The 19,276-nt window shown below is 37.2% G+C and overlaps 1 protein-coding gene across 3 annotated transcripts in view; it reads right to left on the minus strand.

The window, feature by feature from the left end:
* The window catches only part of TENM1 (teneurin transmembrane protein 1), an 845,979-nt gene that overhangs the window by 163,954 nt on the left and 662,749 nt on the right, over positions 1-19,276 (minus strand). For all 3 annotated transcript variants that reach the window (XM_015443786.4, XM_065538348.2, XM_065538349.2), the window contains one exon: positions 8,848-9,064. In XM_015443786.4, the coding sequence (XP_015299272.2) occupies positions 8,848-9,064 (217 nt within the window). The remainder of the gene's footprint in view (positions 1-8,847; positions 9,065-19,276) is intronic.

Below are 19,276 nucleotides of genomic sequence, written 5' to 3' on the forward strand. Positions count from 1 at the left end.
AGTTTCAAAGTATCATAAACAACCAGTTGAAACAGCCTTTTGAAGATCTGTGTTCTGATTTTTGATTCTTCTTTGCCCAAGAGCGTTTGCAAAGAAGTGAAAGTCTCACATTGTTTCTTTTTGGTACCTTTAAGTGTTGACTGCTGATTTCAGGAGACAGTCAGCACCATAAATCTGGGAACCTTCTGCACTTTGTAATTTTTTAAATGTGTCTTGAACATGTGTTTTCTGAATTTTAGCATTAGACAGTATATATAATCTGAAAATCAAGAGATCCCATCTTCAGTAACACCTTTCACCTGAAGATCAAAGTGCTTTATTAGCAAGTAGCAACAACCTTACTTCCCAATTAGGACAGCAACTTCAGAGGTGATAAGCAAAGGAGATTGCTCAGGAAAAGCAACATGGACAGACAAACAGAATACCAAGTAACTATGGCCCATCCAAAACACACTGGAATTCTTTTTCCAAATGTGAGCAGGTCATCTGCAGTGCCTTCCTTTAGAAAGGAAGGTGAACAGAAGGTAGATTTGAGGATTTCGATGCTCTATAAAGAGCTTACCCAATTCTTGGTCTATTCAATTTATTCAGCAATTGTTGCATTGTATATTTTTATCAACCTCTAGTTGTGTACTTGGTATAATGTTTTTCATATTCCTAGATTAAAAATACACAAAAATCTGCCATTAGCAAGTAGACTTAGAGGTCTTTAACAAATAGATTCATGAAAAAGCTAAACACAAGGCATATGGATTCAAATTTGTACCTCAGTGAAATTACAAATGTTTATGTTGTGGACCTTCTGGGGTTACTCATAGATAGACAAAACTGCACATGTTAATTATGTGAATGCTTGAATACTGTAATAGCACTATATTTCCTTTTAAATATTTTAAAACATAGGCTTGGCTTATCTTTTTAAAAATAATTCCAAATCAGTAAGTGGTTTCTCAATATTTCATTTATTCTAGGATTAACACTAATTGATGAAGATCTGCTACTTTTTTTCTGTCATGCATGAGTAAATGGTCTAAGGCTGTGACTGATTTCTCTTGCCAGGTCCTATTCAGTTTGTCTGAGGTATTCAAATTTTCTCAATGTACTCCTGGAGGGCAGACACCCCATCCATTTATCAGTAAAACCTAGTAACCAATATGCAGTAATTCCTTGACAAAGGTTTGTTTTACTTTTCCATTGCACATTATGTCACAGAATTTTGATTCAACGGGCCCCTAAAAGTCAACAGCAGGCTCCAGTTTGTGTTAAAATCTATTGCATGGGGGTCCAGGTGGCAAGAAACATTTATACCAACATCATCTAATGTACAGATGAATGCTATTCAGGGTTCTGCTCTAGTGTCACCTCCTCAGAGAGGTGTCCCTGGGCCACTCTGTGTAAAATGGTCCTTCTCTGTCCCTAACCATTATCTCAGTTGACAGTATTTATACCTTCCCGACGTTCACTTTTTTCATTGTTTGCCTCCCGCACTAGACTGTATGGGGAAGAGATTTTGTCCACTATAACCCAGAGCCTAGAACAGTACATATCACTAAATGAAGAAATGAACCAAGTAAACATTATAATGTTCATACATTTAAAGAGTGAAATGATTAATCTTCCCCCAATATGGATTATCTTGAAAGAAACTGTAGGATCTATTGTTTTAAATGACTCCAAAGTGTGGTTAATGGGGATTTTTTTTTCATTGTGCTAAATGGGATGTCTTTTGGATGATTGTTTCTTTTTTCTTCCTGGAATTTATGTTTGGTACACACATTTTAAATTGTAGAGAAAATTATTTATAGCCCCAAATGTCAAAGGATGAAACTGTTTGCATATAGTTAAGCTGTTCACTGTCCAAATAAGCTTTGTATTTTTCTTGCAAGTCATCAATAGTCTCCTGTGTGTGTCAATTTTAGCAGCTCTTCATGCTCACCTGAGCCAATTAGTCCCATCTCTGGATTATTGCTGAAAACTTCCAGGTCAGTTTCACTTCTATTACTGTTTAATGACTTTGTCTAATTTGCCAGACTATTTCTTGTCTTACAGGGTTACCTGTCTTCCCCATCAAGACAGTTGAATTTGGATTCCTAAGTTGATGAACTCCAAGCTCCCTTAGAAACCTGATGTTCCATGATCCATAGGCTTACTGCAATTCATAATTATTTTAATTATTTATGTATTTACTTGATGTTTTGACCGCTTCTGCCACTAGAATGTAAACTCTGTGAATAAGGGGACTGTGTTTCTTTTGTATATCTCCATCTCCACAGTTTCTGGAATAGAGTGAGTACTCAATAAATATTGTTGAATGAATGAGTGAATGCATATCCTTCATCAGTGTTGAAAAATGAATTGATACTAGGGTATTACATTAAGAATGGCAGAGGAATCTGGTATCTCTTATATCTCTTTCTGAGGTCATAAAGTCCTCAGTTTTTCTGGAAATACTAATATTGTAATAAAATAAATACATAAAACAGTAATTAGTATCTGTCAATTATGGTTATTTTTAAGTCTCAGTCTTTATTAGAGATCAGCAGCTTCTGCAGCAATGACCATGTTCTTGTAACCTTCCCTTGATTTCAGTTTTGGGTCAATAATTTGTTTTGCCATTCACAGAATCTCAAATGGTATAAATTCCCAGCTCAACTAAGGGCAGAAAGCATGTTATATTAAACAAGTTATGATGAGTAATTATGGCTATCACCAGGTATCATGACTAATCGGGAACAAGAATCAAGAATTTATTATTGAGTAGGGTATAGTAAAGGAGGATGAAGGCTTAGGTAAATAAAGAGTTTGCCAAAAATTCCATGTTCAAGGCATTTGTAGTACTTCAGCTTGTTTTAGGGTACTTCTCTTTGGTTTTCTCGTGAGACAGAATAATGATGCCTACCCAAGTGAGCCAGTTAGCAGCAGTCTTCCTGCTGACTTCCTGATATTGCTCCTTATACCCAACTTTTTTCTTAGCACTAACTTTTGATGATCTAAAATTATTGATGCATACACAAAATCATAAATGATGCCAATTATTGGCAGGTTGCGACAGTGATGGAATACATCACAAGTTTTAAAAAAGAATAATTACTTTGCTATTGTTATATTATCACTATATCTTTTATGAATTTTGTTTCTTTGCTATTTGGAGAACTGTAGTCTTACCTTTAGGCTGGTTCTACATTTGAGAATTGGATTATTTAAGGTCCTAATATCACTTGTGTGTTCTAGGCAACCAAAATGAGTTTTTCAAGAGCAAATATGAGGAGAGCATGATATAGTTTGTATGTTTGTCCCTGTCCAAATTTCACGTTGAATTATAATCCTCAATATTGGAGGTGGGGCCTGGTTAGAGGTGATTGGATCATGGGGATGGATTTCTCGTGAATGGTTTAGCACCACCTCTTGGTGCTGTCATCACAATAGTGAGTGAGTTCTCACGAGATCTGGCTGTTTAAAAGTGTTTGTCACCTCCTTCTCTCTTTCTTGCTCCTGCTTTCACCATGTGACATGCCTGTTGCCCTGTCACTTTCTACCATGATTGAAAGCTTCCTGAGGCATCACCAGAAGCTGAGCAGATATCAGCATCATGCTTCCTGCAAAGCCTGCAGGACTGTGAGTCAATTAAACCTCTTTTCTTTATAAATTACCCAGTGTCCAGTATTTCTTTATAGAAATGCAAGAATGACCTAATACAGAGCACTCACACTTCAAAATCATAACTAAGCTACTCACTTACTCACTTGTTTTTCACCTACTTCATGCCAGATACTGTGTTAGGACTGGGGATACAGTGGTGTCATAGATTAAAGGTGGCCAAAACTTATTTGATACTGCTCTCATCAAGAGGTGGGATCTATGTCCTTCCCCTTGAATCTAGGCAAGCTCTGTGACTGCTTTGACCAACTGTGTATGACACAAGTGACACTGTGACAATTTCTGGACCCAGGTCTTAAAAGACTGGCATTTTCCATTTCCTGTCTCTTGGAACACTCACTCTTGGAGCCCTAGGCTATCACATAAGAGCTCTGACAAACGTAAGGCTAGCTATCATGCCAGTAGGAGGCCCAACTAGTCAAATAGAGAGGTTGCCTGTAGAGAGAAGGATTCCCAGCTGCTGTCCAGCTGTTCCAACCCTCAGCTATTTCAGTCATCCCAGCTGAGGCTTCCAACATCATGGAGCAGAAATAAGCCATGCCAGCCATGCCCTATCTGAATGTCTGACCCATGGAATCATGAAATAGGATAATACTAAATTGTTTTAATCCATTACTTGGAATAATTTGCTACATAGCAGTAGATATTCAAAACAAGAAGAGAACAAATCAGACTTGGTCTTTGTCCTTACAGTACTTAAGATTTAGAAATGATGACAATTCAAAGTTAATATTATATATCCTAGTGTGAAACAAGAAACTGAAATGCAGCAATACCAAAGAAAGCTAGAAGAAACCTATCATCTTGTTTCATTTTTTTTTTTTTGCTTGTTAACATTGCTATTATGTGCTTAGTGCTGTACTAAATTTGGTCCTAATTGTAGAAATTTTCAATAAGGGTAGGCATTCTACCAGAATGGGCAGAACAGGTTGATTCAGCAGGGCTGTTGCAAGATTTTAGATCTTTAAGCTGTTCTTAAAATTTACTCTAAGTTATAGACATAATAATCAAATTCCTGCAAACATACACATTCTTTTCATAAAACGTGGACTTTTTTCCTACTTTGGTGGGACCTGGATTATCTGATATAATGGGTGGGATGTAAGACATAATAGGTTAAGATCCACTGGCCCAGAGGAGTGTATTAGCCTAAGGTGTGAGGCAGAGTGTATACCAACTTATTCATGAGATATGCAAAGGTACTCCAGTGAACTAAGGGGAGAAATATTGTTCCATTAATGTGATTTCTAGATCATGTTCAATCATCTTTTTTCCCTTTTTAAACCAATATAATAAAAGTTCAAAAATTAAGTGAAATGATAATGTTGGGTATTTAAAGGTTCTCAGGGAAAAAGATCAGAAAGAAAAACAAACAATTAAGATCTTTCCTTGGAAAGCTACAGAAACTGTGTAGACCAGAAATCACAAACTCAAATGCCAGCAAGGCCAGGCATGACATTGAAAGTGAAGGATGTGAGTCAAGTGAGTGGTGAGCTAGAAAGGCTGCCATGTCCCATCCAGAGGGGCAGCTGGCCCTTAGCGTCAGACCACCTATGCCATGCCCATGCATCCCAAGCTGTCCAAATTTTCTAGAGAAGGAAGATATTCTGATTTTTATGTTGGATCTCCTAATTTCTAAATGTCAGGACAGACAAAATACATCTGTGAGCTGATTTTAAGCAACCTCTGATATAGACACCTGACAGGGATTGATGTGAGGATCAGCCTCTCATGGTTACAAAACAGACAAATGAGTTTGGCCAGATCTTGCTGTCGGCTGCTGCACTAACCCTGGTAGGATTTTGGTTTTTTTTTAAATGCATTTCTCTATTAGTGATGGCGAGTGAAATGTCTGGCTTTGCAAATTACTGCTGTCATTTAGTTTAATGTACTCCTGTTTTTACATATTTATAAAAACCTTTTACATTATTAATAGTGATTAAATGCTTAGACACTGAAGATCAATAATGCTTCTGTTCACCTATTTACATTATTAAAAAGTAATGTCATACAGGGCTCGTAGAGTATGTGGTTTACTTTGTAGTCATGTTTGGAGTAGATTGAAGAAAACAAAGAAACCGGAGCTACAGGGTATAAATTGCATTTAGGAAAAAAATGGTAACTCAGTTGAGTTTGACCAAGATCTTCACCATGGGCAGGTTGCACATTCACATGGTTGTTACACCATCACAGGGCACAGAACATACATATTCCATGGGCTTTCACATGTGGGTGCAGCTAACTCAAAATAAGAAGGTCTAGTCTCCCTTGGATGTACAAGGATAAACAGTGTTTTGCAACACTTAGTCACCTGTATGCCACCATCTTTAGCTCCAAAGGTTTCTGATGGTAGCAACACTCAGCAGCAAATCAGCTGTGTGGGTCGCATTTTGCTGTTAGGCAAATGAACCCCTTCAAAATAATTTCTTCACCCGCCTACCCAACTATCTCTCAATTACGCAGCAAAAACTAGAAAGCAAAGTGGTTTGTTCACCTGATTATGGCACATAAGTGTCCCAGATCTGTCTGAGAGCAATCCTACAGTCTGAGATGTATAAGACCCGTAAGTATTTCAGAGTCAGATAGTCCAGCTTTCTAAGTAGCCAAAATGGCCCAGCATAGTGGTTTAGAGACTGGCTGTCAGCACCAGTTCAAATTCTGGGTTCAAATTCTGACTGACACTCATTAATTGTGACCCTGAACAAGTCATTTACTTGACATCTCTGTTCTTATTTCCTCACCTGACAAATGGAGATAGTAATAGTACCTACCATATAGAATTTTCGTGAGGATTAAATAACACATGTAAAAGTTTAGCATGAGATCTTTGACATAACAAATGCTCAAGGATAATTTACATGTAGCAAAACGTCCATTTCATGAGTCATTCAATTGTGATCTACAAAGAAAAAGTTCATGAGCACTGATTTGAAGTTTGTAAATGATGTCACTGAAATGTATTAAATTGAACTGGATTTTTAAAGTGTCATCTGGTTTCTAAGTTTCTTGTGTTGACCCAAATACCATTTACCTAGTATAAATTTGGTTCACATCACCAGGTTTATTTAAGGACACATTGAAATGGGGCAGCTGTGGCGTAATGAAAAGGTTACAAGAGTTGCTACAATGCAAGCTTGCTGCATGTGTGATTTGGGGCAAGTTATTTAATCTCTCTGAACCTCAGTTTCCTTATATATAAAATGCACCTAATACAAGTATCTACTTTGCAGGGATAATGTAAGGATAAAATGACATAATGTATGTTTGTTTGCTTTGTAAACTAAAAAGTACTATATAGACGTAAGAGACTATAGCTATTATGATTTACATACATGTGATCAGAGTTGGACTTATTTTGCCCAAAGATATCCCAAATAAAAATGCATGTGTTGATTTTTTAGAGGAAATAGATTGTCCTCAGCTACTTTCCTTGTGAAAGGCCTTTGCCTTTTCTGATAGAATGGATATATCTGTAATAGCTGAGACCCCTGGATGAAGGAGACCCATCGTTCTGAATTTAAATGTGACTTGCAGAGCCAAATGATAACTTGGAGCATTTTACAAAAGAATGAGGAAAACTCAATCAAACCAGGATGAGGAGAAGGGCATTAACCACCACAAGTAATTGTTCACTCTGAGTGGCTGGCAAGTGCTGCTGATGCATGAAGCTGAACCGCAGGGGTTTAAGTTTGTCCTCACTTTTATAAGTTTATTGCTCACATGCTCTGCTCTGGGTCACAATGACTTATCTCTTGTCTTTCTCAGGTCCTGACTTTCTCCCCTTATTTGAGTTTAGTGAGTCATTTAACACATCTCCATGTCATGGAGGTTATTTCTTTCACTTCATTTCATTTTTTTGGATCAACTTTTCTCTGAGTGAAGAAAGCTACAGAGTTGATGTCTTACCTCTACCTTAAGTAGGAAAATAGGATAATGGCTGCCTTTTGTTCTTTTTGTTCCTCTGGTGTATAAAAAATAAGTCTCGACTATCTAAATAATTACTTTGACTATACCCCATCTGAAAGTCACTGCAGAGTTGTTATTGAAACTGGAAGAAGTACTTCAAAATGGAGATGACTGAATCTCTTGAAAGAAGGAAAACTTTGACTAGATCCCCTGGCAGAAAAGCCCTTTCTTGTGATTCATTGGCATTTGGATTTTGGGTTCTGCCAGAGACCTAAAAAGTCAGAACTACACAATAAAAAAAATTGAAAACTTTTGAGTTTTAATAACAGTTCTAGTATACAACTGAAGGGAAGGGAGTTGAGAGTTTGAAATTTCCATGCACATCTTATTTTTCCCCTTTTCTACTGTGTATAGGTCAAGATGGAGTTGTAATTTTCTTAGATTGTCACTGATATCAATATAAACTCTTGACCAAGTTATTCTTGGGGAATGATAACTCCCACCAGGCTTCAACTGAGGGAGTGGGCTGTAGACAGGAGCTCCTGGACAAATACTTTCCATGTTTCTTAACAATTCCTATTTGCAATAGTCTACAAGGCCAGTAAAATATCGACTTGTGGAATGAATACAGGAGAACATTTTTGTGCCTGGAAATGTTGACTTTAGTGACTTACCTCTAATGCTAATTAGTAAAATATATCATCGCTGAAGATGAAGAATAACAATGAGCAAATTCATGTTATTATACTTCATATAAGTAAGCTTATTTTTAAATATTTCTTTGCCTTATGGGTTGGGCTTTGGTCTGAGGTCCTAAGTGACAATTCATGCATTTGAACTTTCCTGGAAGACAGACTTTTCACGAGTCTTGCATTTCACACTAGGATGTCAAACTTATTCAACCTTTTCCTATGGAAACATTTTCCATCATGAAATAAAACTTAAAATTTAGTTTTTGAAATTCAAGATTTTTTCAAGGAATCAATCCAGAAGGTAAACAATAAATTTGCAAATTATACTTCCCTCCTGTTTTTGTTATTAAAAGTCATATTATAAATATACATACACAAACATACACACATAATTTTATGATACAGAATCTCTAGAAACGAGTTTTTTCCTTAATCAGTAAGGGTTTTGGCTTTCCAGAGAAGTCCTGAAAAAGAAATTAATGTGGATTATGTGGAATGGCAAGTAACCTGATCTTTAGAAGATATTTTCCTTTCATAGTTAAGGAAAAACATGACCATTGTTCATTAAGGAATAAAATAAATATATATGTACCTGCTGTCAAATGACACCTCAGGTGGAATGACATGAGTACTGTCCTTGCCAATGAGGAATTTGATTCGATCAAAGAAAAGTCTTGAAGTGTGCTGAGAGAAGAGAGGTTGGCTTTGCTGAATGAGGTCAAGAGGATCTGGTGAGCCCTGGCAGAGAGGACTCACATAACAGTTGCTTTGTTGACAGCAATCAGGATCCACACAGTCAGTTAAACCATCTGGAAATAAAACCCAAAATCAGTATTGATTATTTAGCTTCAAGAGAAACAATATAGTTTAAAATATACATAAATGGAGAAAAATCTAAAATATAGCCAAAGATAATCAACCTTATTTTGAGTTCAGAACTTGTTAAATTCACATTTTTCATGAATTATCACTCACTCTGAGTTCACATGGCACCCCACAGAAATTCAAACTATTTCGTTCATAAATCTTTCTTTCCTGAATTCTCCCGCATTTATCATCTGGAGAATATAGTTTATATAGTTATTGTTTAGAGTTTGGGTAAACAATTCTGTTAGATATCACTGTTTAGAAATTTCTTCTTCCTCAGTGAGACCATTCTTTCACAATGCCATGATTTCTTGTAAGCACACCTAGCACATCTATGAGCACACAATTAACAAGTACTTGCTACCTGAATTTGTATTTTTAAAAAAATCCTCCCAATATTGTCGTCTACTGGTAATGCTCAAAATAGAGGTTGGGATTCTCATGGTGAAAAAAGGTATTTAGAACAATGATTTTCAAATGTGTTGTCAATTACCTAGGGAGCTTATAAAATATGCATATTCTTGAGCTCCAACTACTGACTCAGAATTTTTACAGACCAGGATTATGCGTACTTAATCTGGGTGATTCTGAAGCATACTAAAGTTGCAGAACCAGTTTTTAAAGGAATTTATAGAAGGAACTAGAGTTAACATGCCTAATAGCAGTTTTTTGACGCAATTACTATTAAACCTGACATATATGAATGCAATGACTTTCTCTGTTTCATTTTCTGGCCCTTCACCATTTGCTGTAGACTGCTGAATCCACTGCTGTACCACAAAAAAAAAAAAAAAAAAAAAAAAGTCATACAAAGGCTTTGTTCTTTGGTAGAGAAATGATGTGGGGAACAGGGATTCTGAGGCAGGGAGACCACTGACAATCTAACAGGTGCAAAATACTGTTAGGTGCTTGGAGAGGTTACGAGATAAAAATACCCTTTTCCTGTTTTCAAGAGCTCTGGGCTTAGTAGGAGAAACAGATATGTAAACAGCTAACTCTTATACTACCAAAAATGTAAGAAGGGCTCTAAGAGAGTTACATGCAAAGAGAAGGGGTTGGAGTGATTAACTGAGCATACGGACACTTCATTCCATGCCCCATAAGCGAAAAAATTAAAGTCCTTCCTAGGTCCTTAAAGAAGGCAAGTGGTTCTAATTCAGTTGTTTAACAAGGGTAAACATAAAGACACTAATCTTGGCTTGCCTTGGAATAGGAAGGTTCGGATGGATCACCGTCTCCTTAAGGCTGCTGCAGCAGCAAGTTACTGGCACTGGTTTCCTGCAGCTCTTTTGCTCGCTCTCTCTCCCCCACTTGTCTGCTCCCGTGGAGTTAGAGGGGGGTGTACCACAGCTGGGGGCAATGAAAGCGAGGAACACCAAGAGAGTAGACGTTTGGAACAGCAGCCCTAGGGCACCCGGGAAATATTTTTCCCCACATGTGGTCCTTTCAAATTCCCTGTACTGTAGACAGTACTTTGATTTAAAATGCAGTTTGCTTTTTTCTTGCCTTCCCTGTTTGTTCAATGTATTTTTACCCCTGATTTCTATTTCTCTGTATACATATTTCTTTTTCATTGATGACTTTTTAGTGTGAATTTGTTTCAATAAGAAGTTTCTTTCTGCTTCCCCTTTTCCCATCATTCAGCAAATTATATGAACAGATTTTTTACGGATTTTAGATGCCACTACCACCTCTCCCTCCAATACGCTGTTCTCAGCCTCTTATTAGCACATTATCTCTTTACTCTGCTAATTAAACATCTGGATGTGCTGAAAAGCTGGCTAAAATATCAGGCTGATTAAAAGAGTTCTCTGATGCCTGGAATTGGTGCATAATGCACTAAACAATGAAAAACTGCTTTTCAAATGGGCAGTCACTTTCACGTTTTTATTGAATAGTGAATTTGTTATTATTGAGCTAATATATGTGGAAGTATCTAGTGTCATGCCTGGCAAATATTAATGAATGCATTAGTAATAATCACATTGGGCAGTCACAGGTTTCAACCTGTCAACCACAAAATTGCGACTTATTTTTCAAAATAAATAGATTTTAAATAAATACTAATGCCAAAAACGATCTTAAAAAAACTAAGAAAATCTAAACATAGAACCAATTCATAATTGGGACTCACATTGTCATCTAGTAATGTTCTATACATTCCAAGCTAAAGTTTCATATTTAATAATTGCCTATTATGTAGGGCTGACCCTTTAAGACCTCTGTTTTCTGAGACAACAGCAAGGCTCCTGTTGAGTGTAGAAAGACCTCAGGCAAGCAGACCAATAATGGCATGCAAACCCCATATTATAATTTGTAGGTAAGTCCAGTTCATGGGCAAAGATGAACTTACCAATTATCACATTGGCTAACACCCCATATAGTATGTCTAGACTGTTGCAAAGAAGTGCAAATGACAATCACGCTGAATATGTGCTTTGTTTTTTGGCTATCAACAGTTTTTTTTTTTCTAATTGTTCAGAATTGGAAGCTGTGGCACCCTACTGACAGCCAAGCTCAGCGTGGCAGATATGGACATGTCAAATATTAACTGATTTTTACTTTTAGGGCCTGTTCTCTTCAAAGGAATAAAAATAGTAGGTAGCTAAAAAAGAGGGAGGTTACACTGTCTTGAAGGACTATCTATGGCATTCATTGATCCTAGCTTTGCCAACCAGTTTGGGACTTTGCCAGTTGGCTCAACTGGTGCTGATGAAGCACTGGTTTCTTTGCTTTGTGATCAAGTCATCACTAGTAAACTTTTGCCAACTAATTGTATGCCCGTGGCTGAAAGGGGAAATGGATGAAGGAATATGAGTGATACAGGGGAAACCTGTATTACTTTCTAATCCTGAAAAATGAATTTACAAATATATATGGTTTAGAGACAGCACTTGTATTATCACCTTGATAATAATGGGCAGTTAATTCATGGTAGGTTATACAAAGGGATTTGAAAACACGTATAGATTAGTTAATATTTGCCAGGTGCTAGGTACATCCACATGTATTATCTCAACAAATCCCTTCAACAAGCTTGTTAGGTTGATATTCTCATCCCTATTTTACACATGAAGAAGGGGAGGCTAGATGTAGTTGCAGTGGGAAGTAACCTGGGAGTCATATTAACACCTAGTGTTATGCATGCAAATCACACATTCAACATCATCATCTAAACAGTGTGTACTACTAGTACTGATCTAGGCTGTAGGACTTCCAAGTGCATGACTATATATGTAGGCATTTAGAGCACATGAATTGGTTAAGGTAAAACAAAACAAAACAAAAAGAGACTACATTGGCTCTATTTATTTATTTATTTATTTATTTATTTTTGTGAGAGACTTCCGCTCGGTTGCCCAGGCTGGAGTGCATTGGCATGATCTCTGCTCACTGCAACCTCTGCATCCTGGGTTCAAGCAATTCTCCTGCCTCAGCCTCGCAGGTAGCTGGGATTACAGACACCTGCTACCATGCCCAGCTAATTTTTTGTATTTTTAGTAGAGATGGGGTTTCACCATGTTGGCCAGGCTGGTCTTGAATTCCTGGCCTCAGGTGATCCACCTGCCCTGGCCTCCCAAACTGTTGGGATTACAGGCATAAGCCACCGGGACAGCCCTACTTTGGCTCTAATCTTCATTTGCCACTTACAGTCTGTACGATCCCGGACAAGTCAGTTCCTCATTTGTAAGATGTAAATAACAATAATACTCACTCTATAGGTTGTTGTAAGTATCACATGCTATAATAAAGATGAGATTGGGTGCATTCAGGGTGGTATAGCCATAGACTGGAGAACATTAGGCTAAGTGAAATAAGTCAGTCATAGAAGGAAAAATACTCCATGACTGCTCTTATATGAGGCGTCTAAGATAGTTAAACATATAGAAGTAGACGACAGAATGGTGGTTACTTGGGGATTCATTATGGGGGTATAGGGAGTTGTTTAATGGGTATAAAGTCACAGTTATAAGATGAGCAAGTCTGTGTACAACATAGTACTTATAGTTAATAATGAGGTACTGTGCATTTAACAATTTTTTAAGACGGTAAACCTAATGTTAAGGGTTCTTAACACACACACACACACACACACACACACACACACACACACACACACTTTGCCCCAAAACAAAGGGACAAGAAGAAAACTGTTGGATATAATGGATATGTTTATTACCTTGTTTGTGGTGATGGTAACATGAGTTTATACATAAGTATGTGTAAACTGACCAAATTATTTACATTTATTATGTTCAGGTTTTGTACACCATTTATACCTCAATAAAGTTGGAAAGGTATTCATAAAAAGCTTACTATCTAGTACATAGCTAGCACTTGATAAATGTTAGCTGTTGTTATTATACCAAATTCTAAAACATACAGACTGCAAAGAACCTAAGGATAGAGTCTTAGGGGTAGATGCCAATGGTTTGCAATGGCAGCTTAAAGTCTTCAACCCCACTTCTTTTGAAGTTGCCTTATCACTGGCCAGAGGGCAGTTGACTTCTGTGTAGCATGTTCCAGTTGTTGGAATGTGTTCATGTTATGAACTATGCTTGGTTAGGTTGTCAGGTAGGTAGGATCTTATGTGACTCTGAGTAGACAAACACTAATACTACAGAAACTTTTCATTCATTGGATTTGATTGATTCAGAATTTGTGACCATTTGGACAGGGGCTGGATTTAAGCTTAAGCTTTTCAGCATCTATAGAACAGTGGGTCTGTTGAGCAAATTAGTAGTGAAAATAAAATGGAAGGGCTGATCATTCCAATGACAATGACTCAGTAAAGCAAAATCTTCTTAGACATGTTAGAAAGCCATAAGCAGTGAACTAACTATAAATCATTCACAACTCTTTACTAAAGCAGGCCTCCTACTAGGCACTCCTGTTAGCTTAGTTGTCGCCTTTATATGTATTGAAGGTAAGAGGACTGTATTTCCTCTGGAAATAGTCTATAATTCATATTATTCATTTATTCAGGCTGATTTTCACCCCTGGATTTTACTGTATTAGGAAAAAGAAAGTGAGAGAGACTCAAGTGCACTCAGGATATGGCCTGCCCAAATCATTACTGTTGCTATAACCACATACCATTAAACTTTTCTGGGTTGGGAAAATACATTGTTCTGCCTCTTGTAACTAGAATGCCACTAATGTTCATGTTCTCCTGGTGCCTACCTGCCATCAATGACTTTTCATATCACTTAGAATAAAAGCCTAAGTCTTGACAATGACTTATTACCTCACAGTCTGATTCTTTGCCATCTCCCTCTTACCTCTCAGATCTTACCTCTTATGATCCACCCCATCTCCTTCCCACTCCTCTGGCTATTCCTTAATTTCCCAATGTCTTGTATCATGACCTTTGCACCTTTGCACACACTATTCCTGGAATGTTCTTCTCTCTGGTATCAACATGGCTTAACTTTCACCTCCTTTGGGTCTTTATTCAGATATCATCTTCTTAGTGAGATTTTCTCTGGCTACCTTATTTAAATTTTCCCCCTGTCCTACAGTCCCTGTCCTTCCTTTTCTTGCTTTATTTTAATTTTTGTTTTTCTAATTTTAAATTTTTGTGGGTACATAGTAGGTGTATATATTTATTGGATACGAGATATTTTGATACAGGCATGCAATGTATAATAATCTCATCATAAATGATGTGGTATGTATCCCCTCAAACATTTATCCTTTGTGCTACAAACAATGCAATTATACTGTTTTAATTATTTAAAAATGCACAATTAAATTATTGATTGTAGTCACCCAGTTGTGCTATCAAATAGTAGGTCTTGGCCAGGCGTGGTGGCTCATGCCTGTAATCTCAGCACTTTGGGAGGCTGAGGTGGATGGATCACCTGAGGTCAGGAGTTCGAGAACAGCCTGGCCAACATGGAAAACTCCGTCTCTACTAAAAATACAAAAATTAGCCGAGCGTGGTGGTGGGCACCTGTAATCCCAGCTACTTGGGAGACTGAGGCAGGAGAATCACTTGAACCCAGGAGGCAGAGGTTGCAGTGAGTTGAGATAGCACCATTGCACTCCAGCCTGGGCGACAAGAGCAAAACTCCATCTCAAAAAAAAAAAAAAAAAAAAAAAAAAAAAAAAAAAAAAGTAGATCTTATTCATTCTTTCTAACTATCTTTTTGCACCCATTAACCATCCCAAATTCCCCTTTAAATCCCCATTACCCTTGCCAGCCTCTGGTAACCATCTTGCCTTTTTTTAAAAAAACAAAAAACAAAAAACAAATTTTCTCCATCACATTTACCACCTTCTATCATAATATGTATTTTTAAAATTTGGTTTAACTTCTGCCTCTTGTAACTAGAATATAAGCTTTATGGAAGCATGAATTTCATCTTTTTTATGTATTGCTATTTCTTCAATGACTAGAACAGTACCTGGCTTAAAGTAAGCATTCAAGGCCCGGCACGGTGGCTTACGCCTGTAATCCCAGCACTTTGGGAGGCTGAATCAGGCAGATCACTTGATGTCAGGAGTTCAAGACCGGCCTGGTCAACATGGTGAAAACCCACCTCTACTAAAAATACAAAAATTAGCCGGGGGTGGGGGAGTGTGTGACGGGGGTGGCATGCACCTATAGTTCCAACTACTTGGGAGGCTCAGGCAGGAGAATAGCTTGAATCTAGGAGGCGGAGGTTGCAGTGAGCCGAGATTGCACCACTGCACTCCAGTCTGGGTGACAGAGCGAGACTCTACCCCCCTCAAAAATTGAACATTCATTATATATTTGAATAATGAATAAACAGATGCCATAAAAGTCCTATTTCGATGACATTTGTAAATTTGCCTAGAGATTAATAAATATCCAACTAATATACCAAATTATGTTATTAATAGATGCTTCATTGATAACACACTTTTATTACCCACTTCAAATGACTGTATTTCAACTATTTTCTCATTCATTTTCATCACTGCAAAGTAGGCAGATGTCAAGTATTAGTAGCCTTAGTTGGCAGATAATGTGATGGACCCAGTCATGCAGTGGTGAACAGTTACAGAGTTGAGATTTTCTACTTTGCAGTTGCATCTGGAGGCACTTGGGCAGTTTAGGCTCTTATAACTAAGTGATGATCCATTAATAAATGGGTTGCTTAGAAATTAAAGGGGTATGGTGAGAAAAGAATAATTAGAAATATGCTTTCTGATGCCAAGTCTTTTGTCTCCAACCAAATCTCAAAAGTAAATGTGAAGATGTCTGACTCTTAAATAGAGTAAATGTTATAAATTCATTGTTCCTTGTCTTTCATTTTCCTATTTATTAAACACTGAAGCATGCTGGTGCCATTCCAAACATGAGGCTCATTGATCCATGAGCTTATATGTGTTCATAACTCACCCGTGGTACTGTTTTCTAGATCCAGAAACACTACATAATAAAAGAGACTTGCAAATAGCTATTGCTCTTAATGAGTGATGACTTGTTATGAAGAATTATTCCTGGAAGATCATTCTCTTTTAGGCAATTAACTTATTGATTTTACCAATGAATATGAATATAGACCACTGGAAGAGTTTATACCACAGAAGCTTGGACAAACATGATAAATACTTAAAAGATCAGAGAAAAAAGGCTGTTTGGATTAAACACTCTTACTCTACATTTTTTGAGCCTTCTTGAAAATATTTCCACAATATCAGAGACCACTTTCCTTCCTCCATAAATAGAGTGAATGAAATGGAATCTTTGTATGGTAACTGAAGATCTTATAAAACAATGTTCTGTATGATCTGGCCCCTGCCTACTTTTCCATATTAATCTCTTCCTCACTCATGTTCCAGCCACAAAGACTTGCTTTTTACTTTAGAGCCTAGTACATTTCCACCTCAGGGCATATGTACATGCTATTTCCTCTGCCTGGAACATTCTTCCCCTGACTCATGTGAGGCCTCTCTCACCACCCAGACTAGGTCAGGTCCCCATGCACATTTATAGAATAACACAATTTTAAAATTATAAAATTTTTCTAGCACTCTTCACAGTTGTAAATACATAGCTATGAGGGATCTTCAAAAAGTTCATGGAAAATGTGTATCATGAGAAAATTATGCAAGGAGTTCAAATTTTTTTTTTGCACTAAAATAAAGTCATATTAACTTGTTGTAACACATCTGAAAAGGATCTAGTTTGAGGCACTAAGAAGGATAAGACATCAGTTTGAAAAGAGTCCCTGTCAGAGCAACATGAATTTTGCTAAAATTGAAGCAAGAACAAACATCAAATTTATGATGAAACTTGGGTGGAAGAATGATGACATCACTGATGCTTTATGAAAAGTTTATGGGGACAATGCCCCAAAGAAATCAGCAGTTTACAAATGGATAACCCATTGTAAGAAGAGACAAGACGATGTTGAAGATGAAGCCTGCAGCAGCAGGTCATCCACATCAATTTGTGAGGAAAAATTAATCTTGTTTGTGCTCTAATTGAAGAGGACCAATGATTAACAGCAGGAGCAGTTCCGACACCACAGACATCTCAATTGGTTCCGCTTACACAATTCTGACTAAAAAATTACAGTCAAGCAAATTTTCCACTTGATGAGTACAAGACTGTTACTCCCAGAACAGCAGCAGACAAAAGCAGAACTTTCAATGGAAATTTTAAATAAATGGGATGAAGATCCCAAAGCATTTTGTTGAAGAATTGTAATAAGAGATGAAACGTGGCTTTACCAGTATGACTCTGAAGACAAAACACAATCAAAACAATGGCTACGAAGAGGTGGACGAGGTCCAGTCAAAGCAAGAGTGGACTGGTCAAGAGCAATGGTTATCCCAGCACTTTGGGAGGCCGAGGCAGGCGGATCACTTGATGCCAGGAGTTCGAGACCAGCCTGGCCAACATAGTGAAAACCCATCTCTACTAAAAATACAAAATCTAGCCGGGGGGAGGGGGGGACAGGGGTGGCATGCACCTATAGTTCCAGCTACTTGGGAGGCTCAGGCAGGAGAATAGCTTGAACCCAGGAGGCAACAGCTGTTTGGAATTCTCAAGGCATTTTGTTTGTTGTCTTTTTGGAGGGCCAAAGAATGATAACATCTGCTTATTATGAGAGTGTTTTGAGAAAGTTAGCCAAGGGTTTAGCATAAAAACACCCAGGAAAGCTTCACCAGAGAGTCCTAATCCACCATGACAATGCTCCTGCTCATTCCTCTCATTAAACAAGGGCAATTTGGAAGAGTTTCAAAGGGAAATCATTACTCATTTACCTTACTTACAGTCCTGATTTGGCTCCTTCTAATTTTTTTTTGTTTGTTTCCTAATCTTAAAAAATCTTTAATGGGCACCCATTTTTCTTCAGTTAACAATGTAAAGAAGACTGGTTAAGTTCCCAGGACCCTCAGTTATATCAGGATGGACTCATCCCTTACAAAATTGTCTTGAACTTGATGTAGAAATAAAGTTTATACTTTTGTTGAGAAACAAAGTTTATATTTTTAAATATTTATATTTTAAGTCCCCTTCTCCATGAACTATTTGCAGTCCCCTCATATTTGTGTGGGTTGTTTAATATCTATCTGCCTTGCTAGACCATAAGCTCCATGAAGGCAGAAACTTGTACTGTTTATCATTTTCTCCCCAGTGCCAAGCACAACAGTTGGCAAGAAGTAGTAATGAATTAATGGAAAACTGGGTACTTAATGTGAAATGTTTGGCTGAAAGGTAAACATTTGAGTGAGACATTTGGATCATCACCATTCAATATAACTTTTCCTAAAGATGAGAATGCTCTAGTACTGTGCTGTCTAGTACAGTAGCTACTAGTCTCGTGTGGCTATTGAGCACTTGAGTTGTGACTAGTGCAGTTGAGAACCTAAATTTTATGTTATTTAAGTTAAATTTAAATACATGTGGCCAGTGACTACCATACTAGATAGTGTAGATTTTGATGACTGCAAATATTTAGATATTGGATAGTCTGCACATTTAGCTAAACATTATAAAAAAGTTTTAAATTTTTTCTAAGTCAAATTTATTGTTTTTTTTTCCTATTATGGTTTCTTTTCTTTTTATGTTTACAAAGTGCTTTCTCATTGTAAGATGTATCACCTATTTTTTTAAAATTCTGTTTGTTTTCTTTTAATTTTAACTCATTAATCCAGTTGAAATATTTTTA

Source organism: Macaca fascicularis, chromosome X (genome assembly GCF_037993035.2).
Source record: "Macaca fascicularis isolate 582-1 chromosome X, T2T-MFA8v1.1".
Classification (NCBI taxonomy): domain Eukaryota; kingdom Metazoa; phylum Chordata; class Mammalia; order Primates; family Cercopithecidae; genus Macaca; species Macaca fascicularis.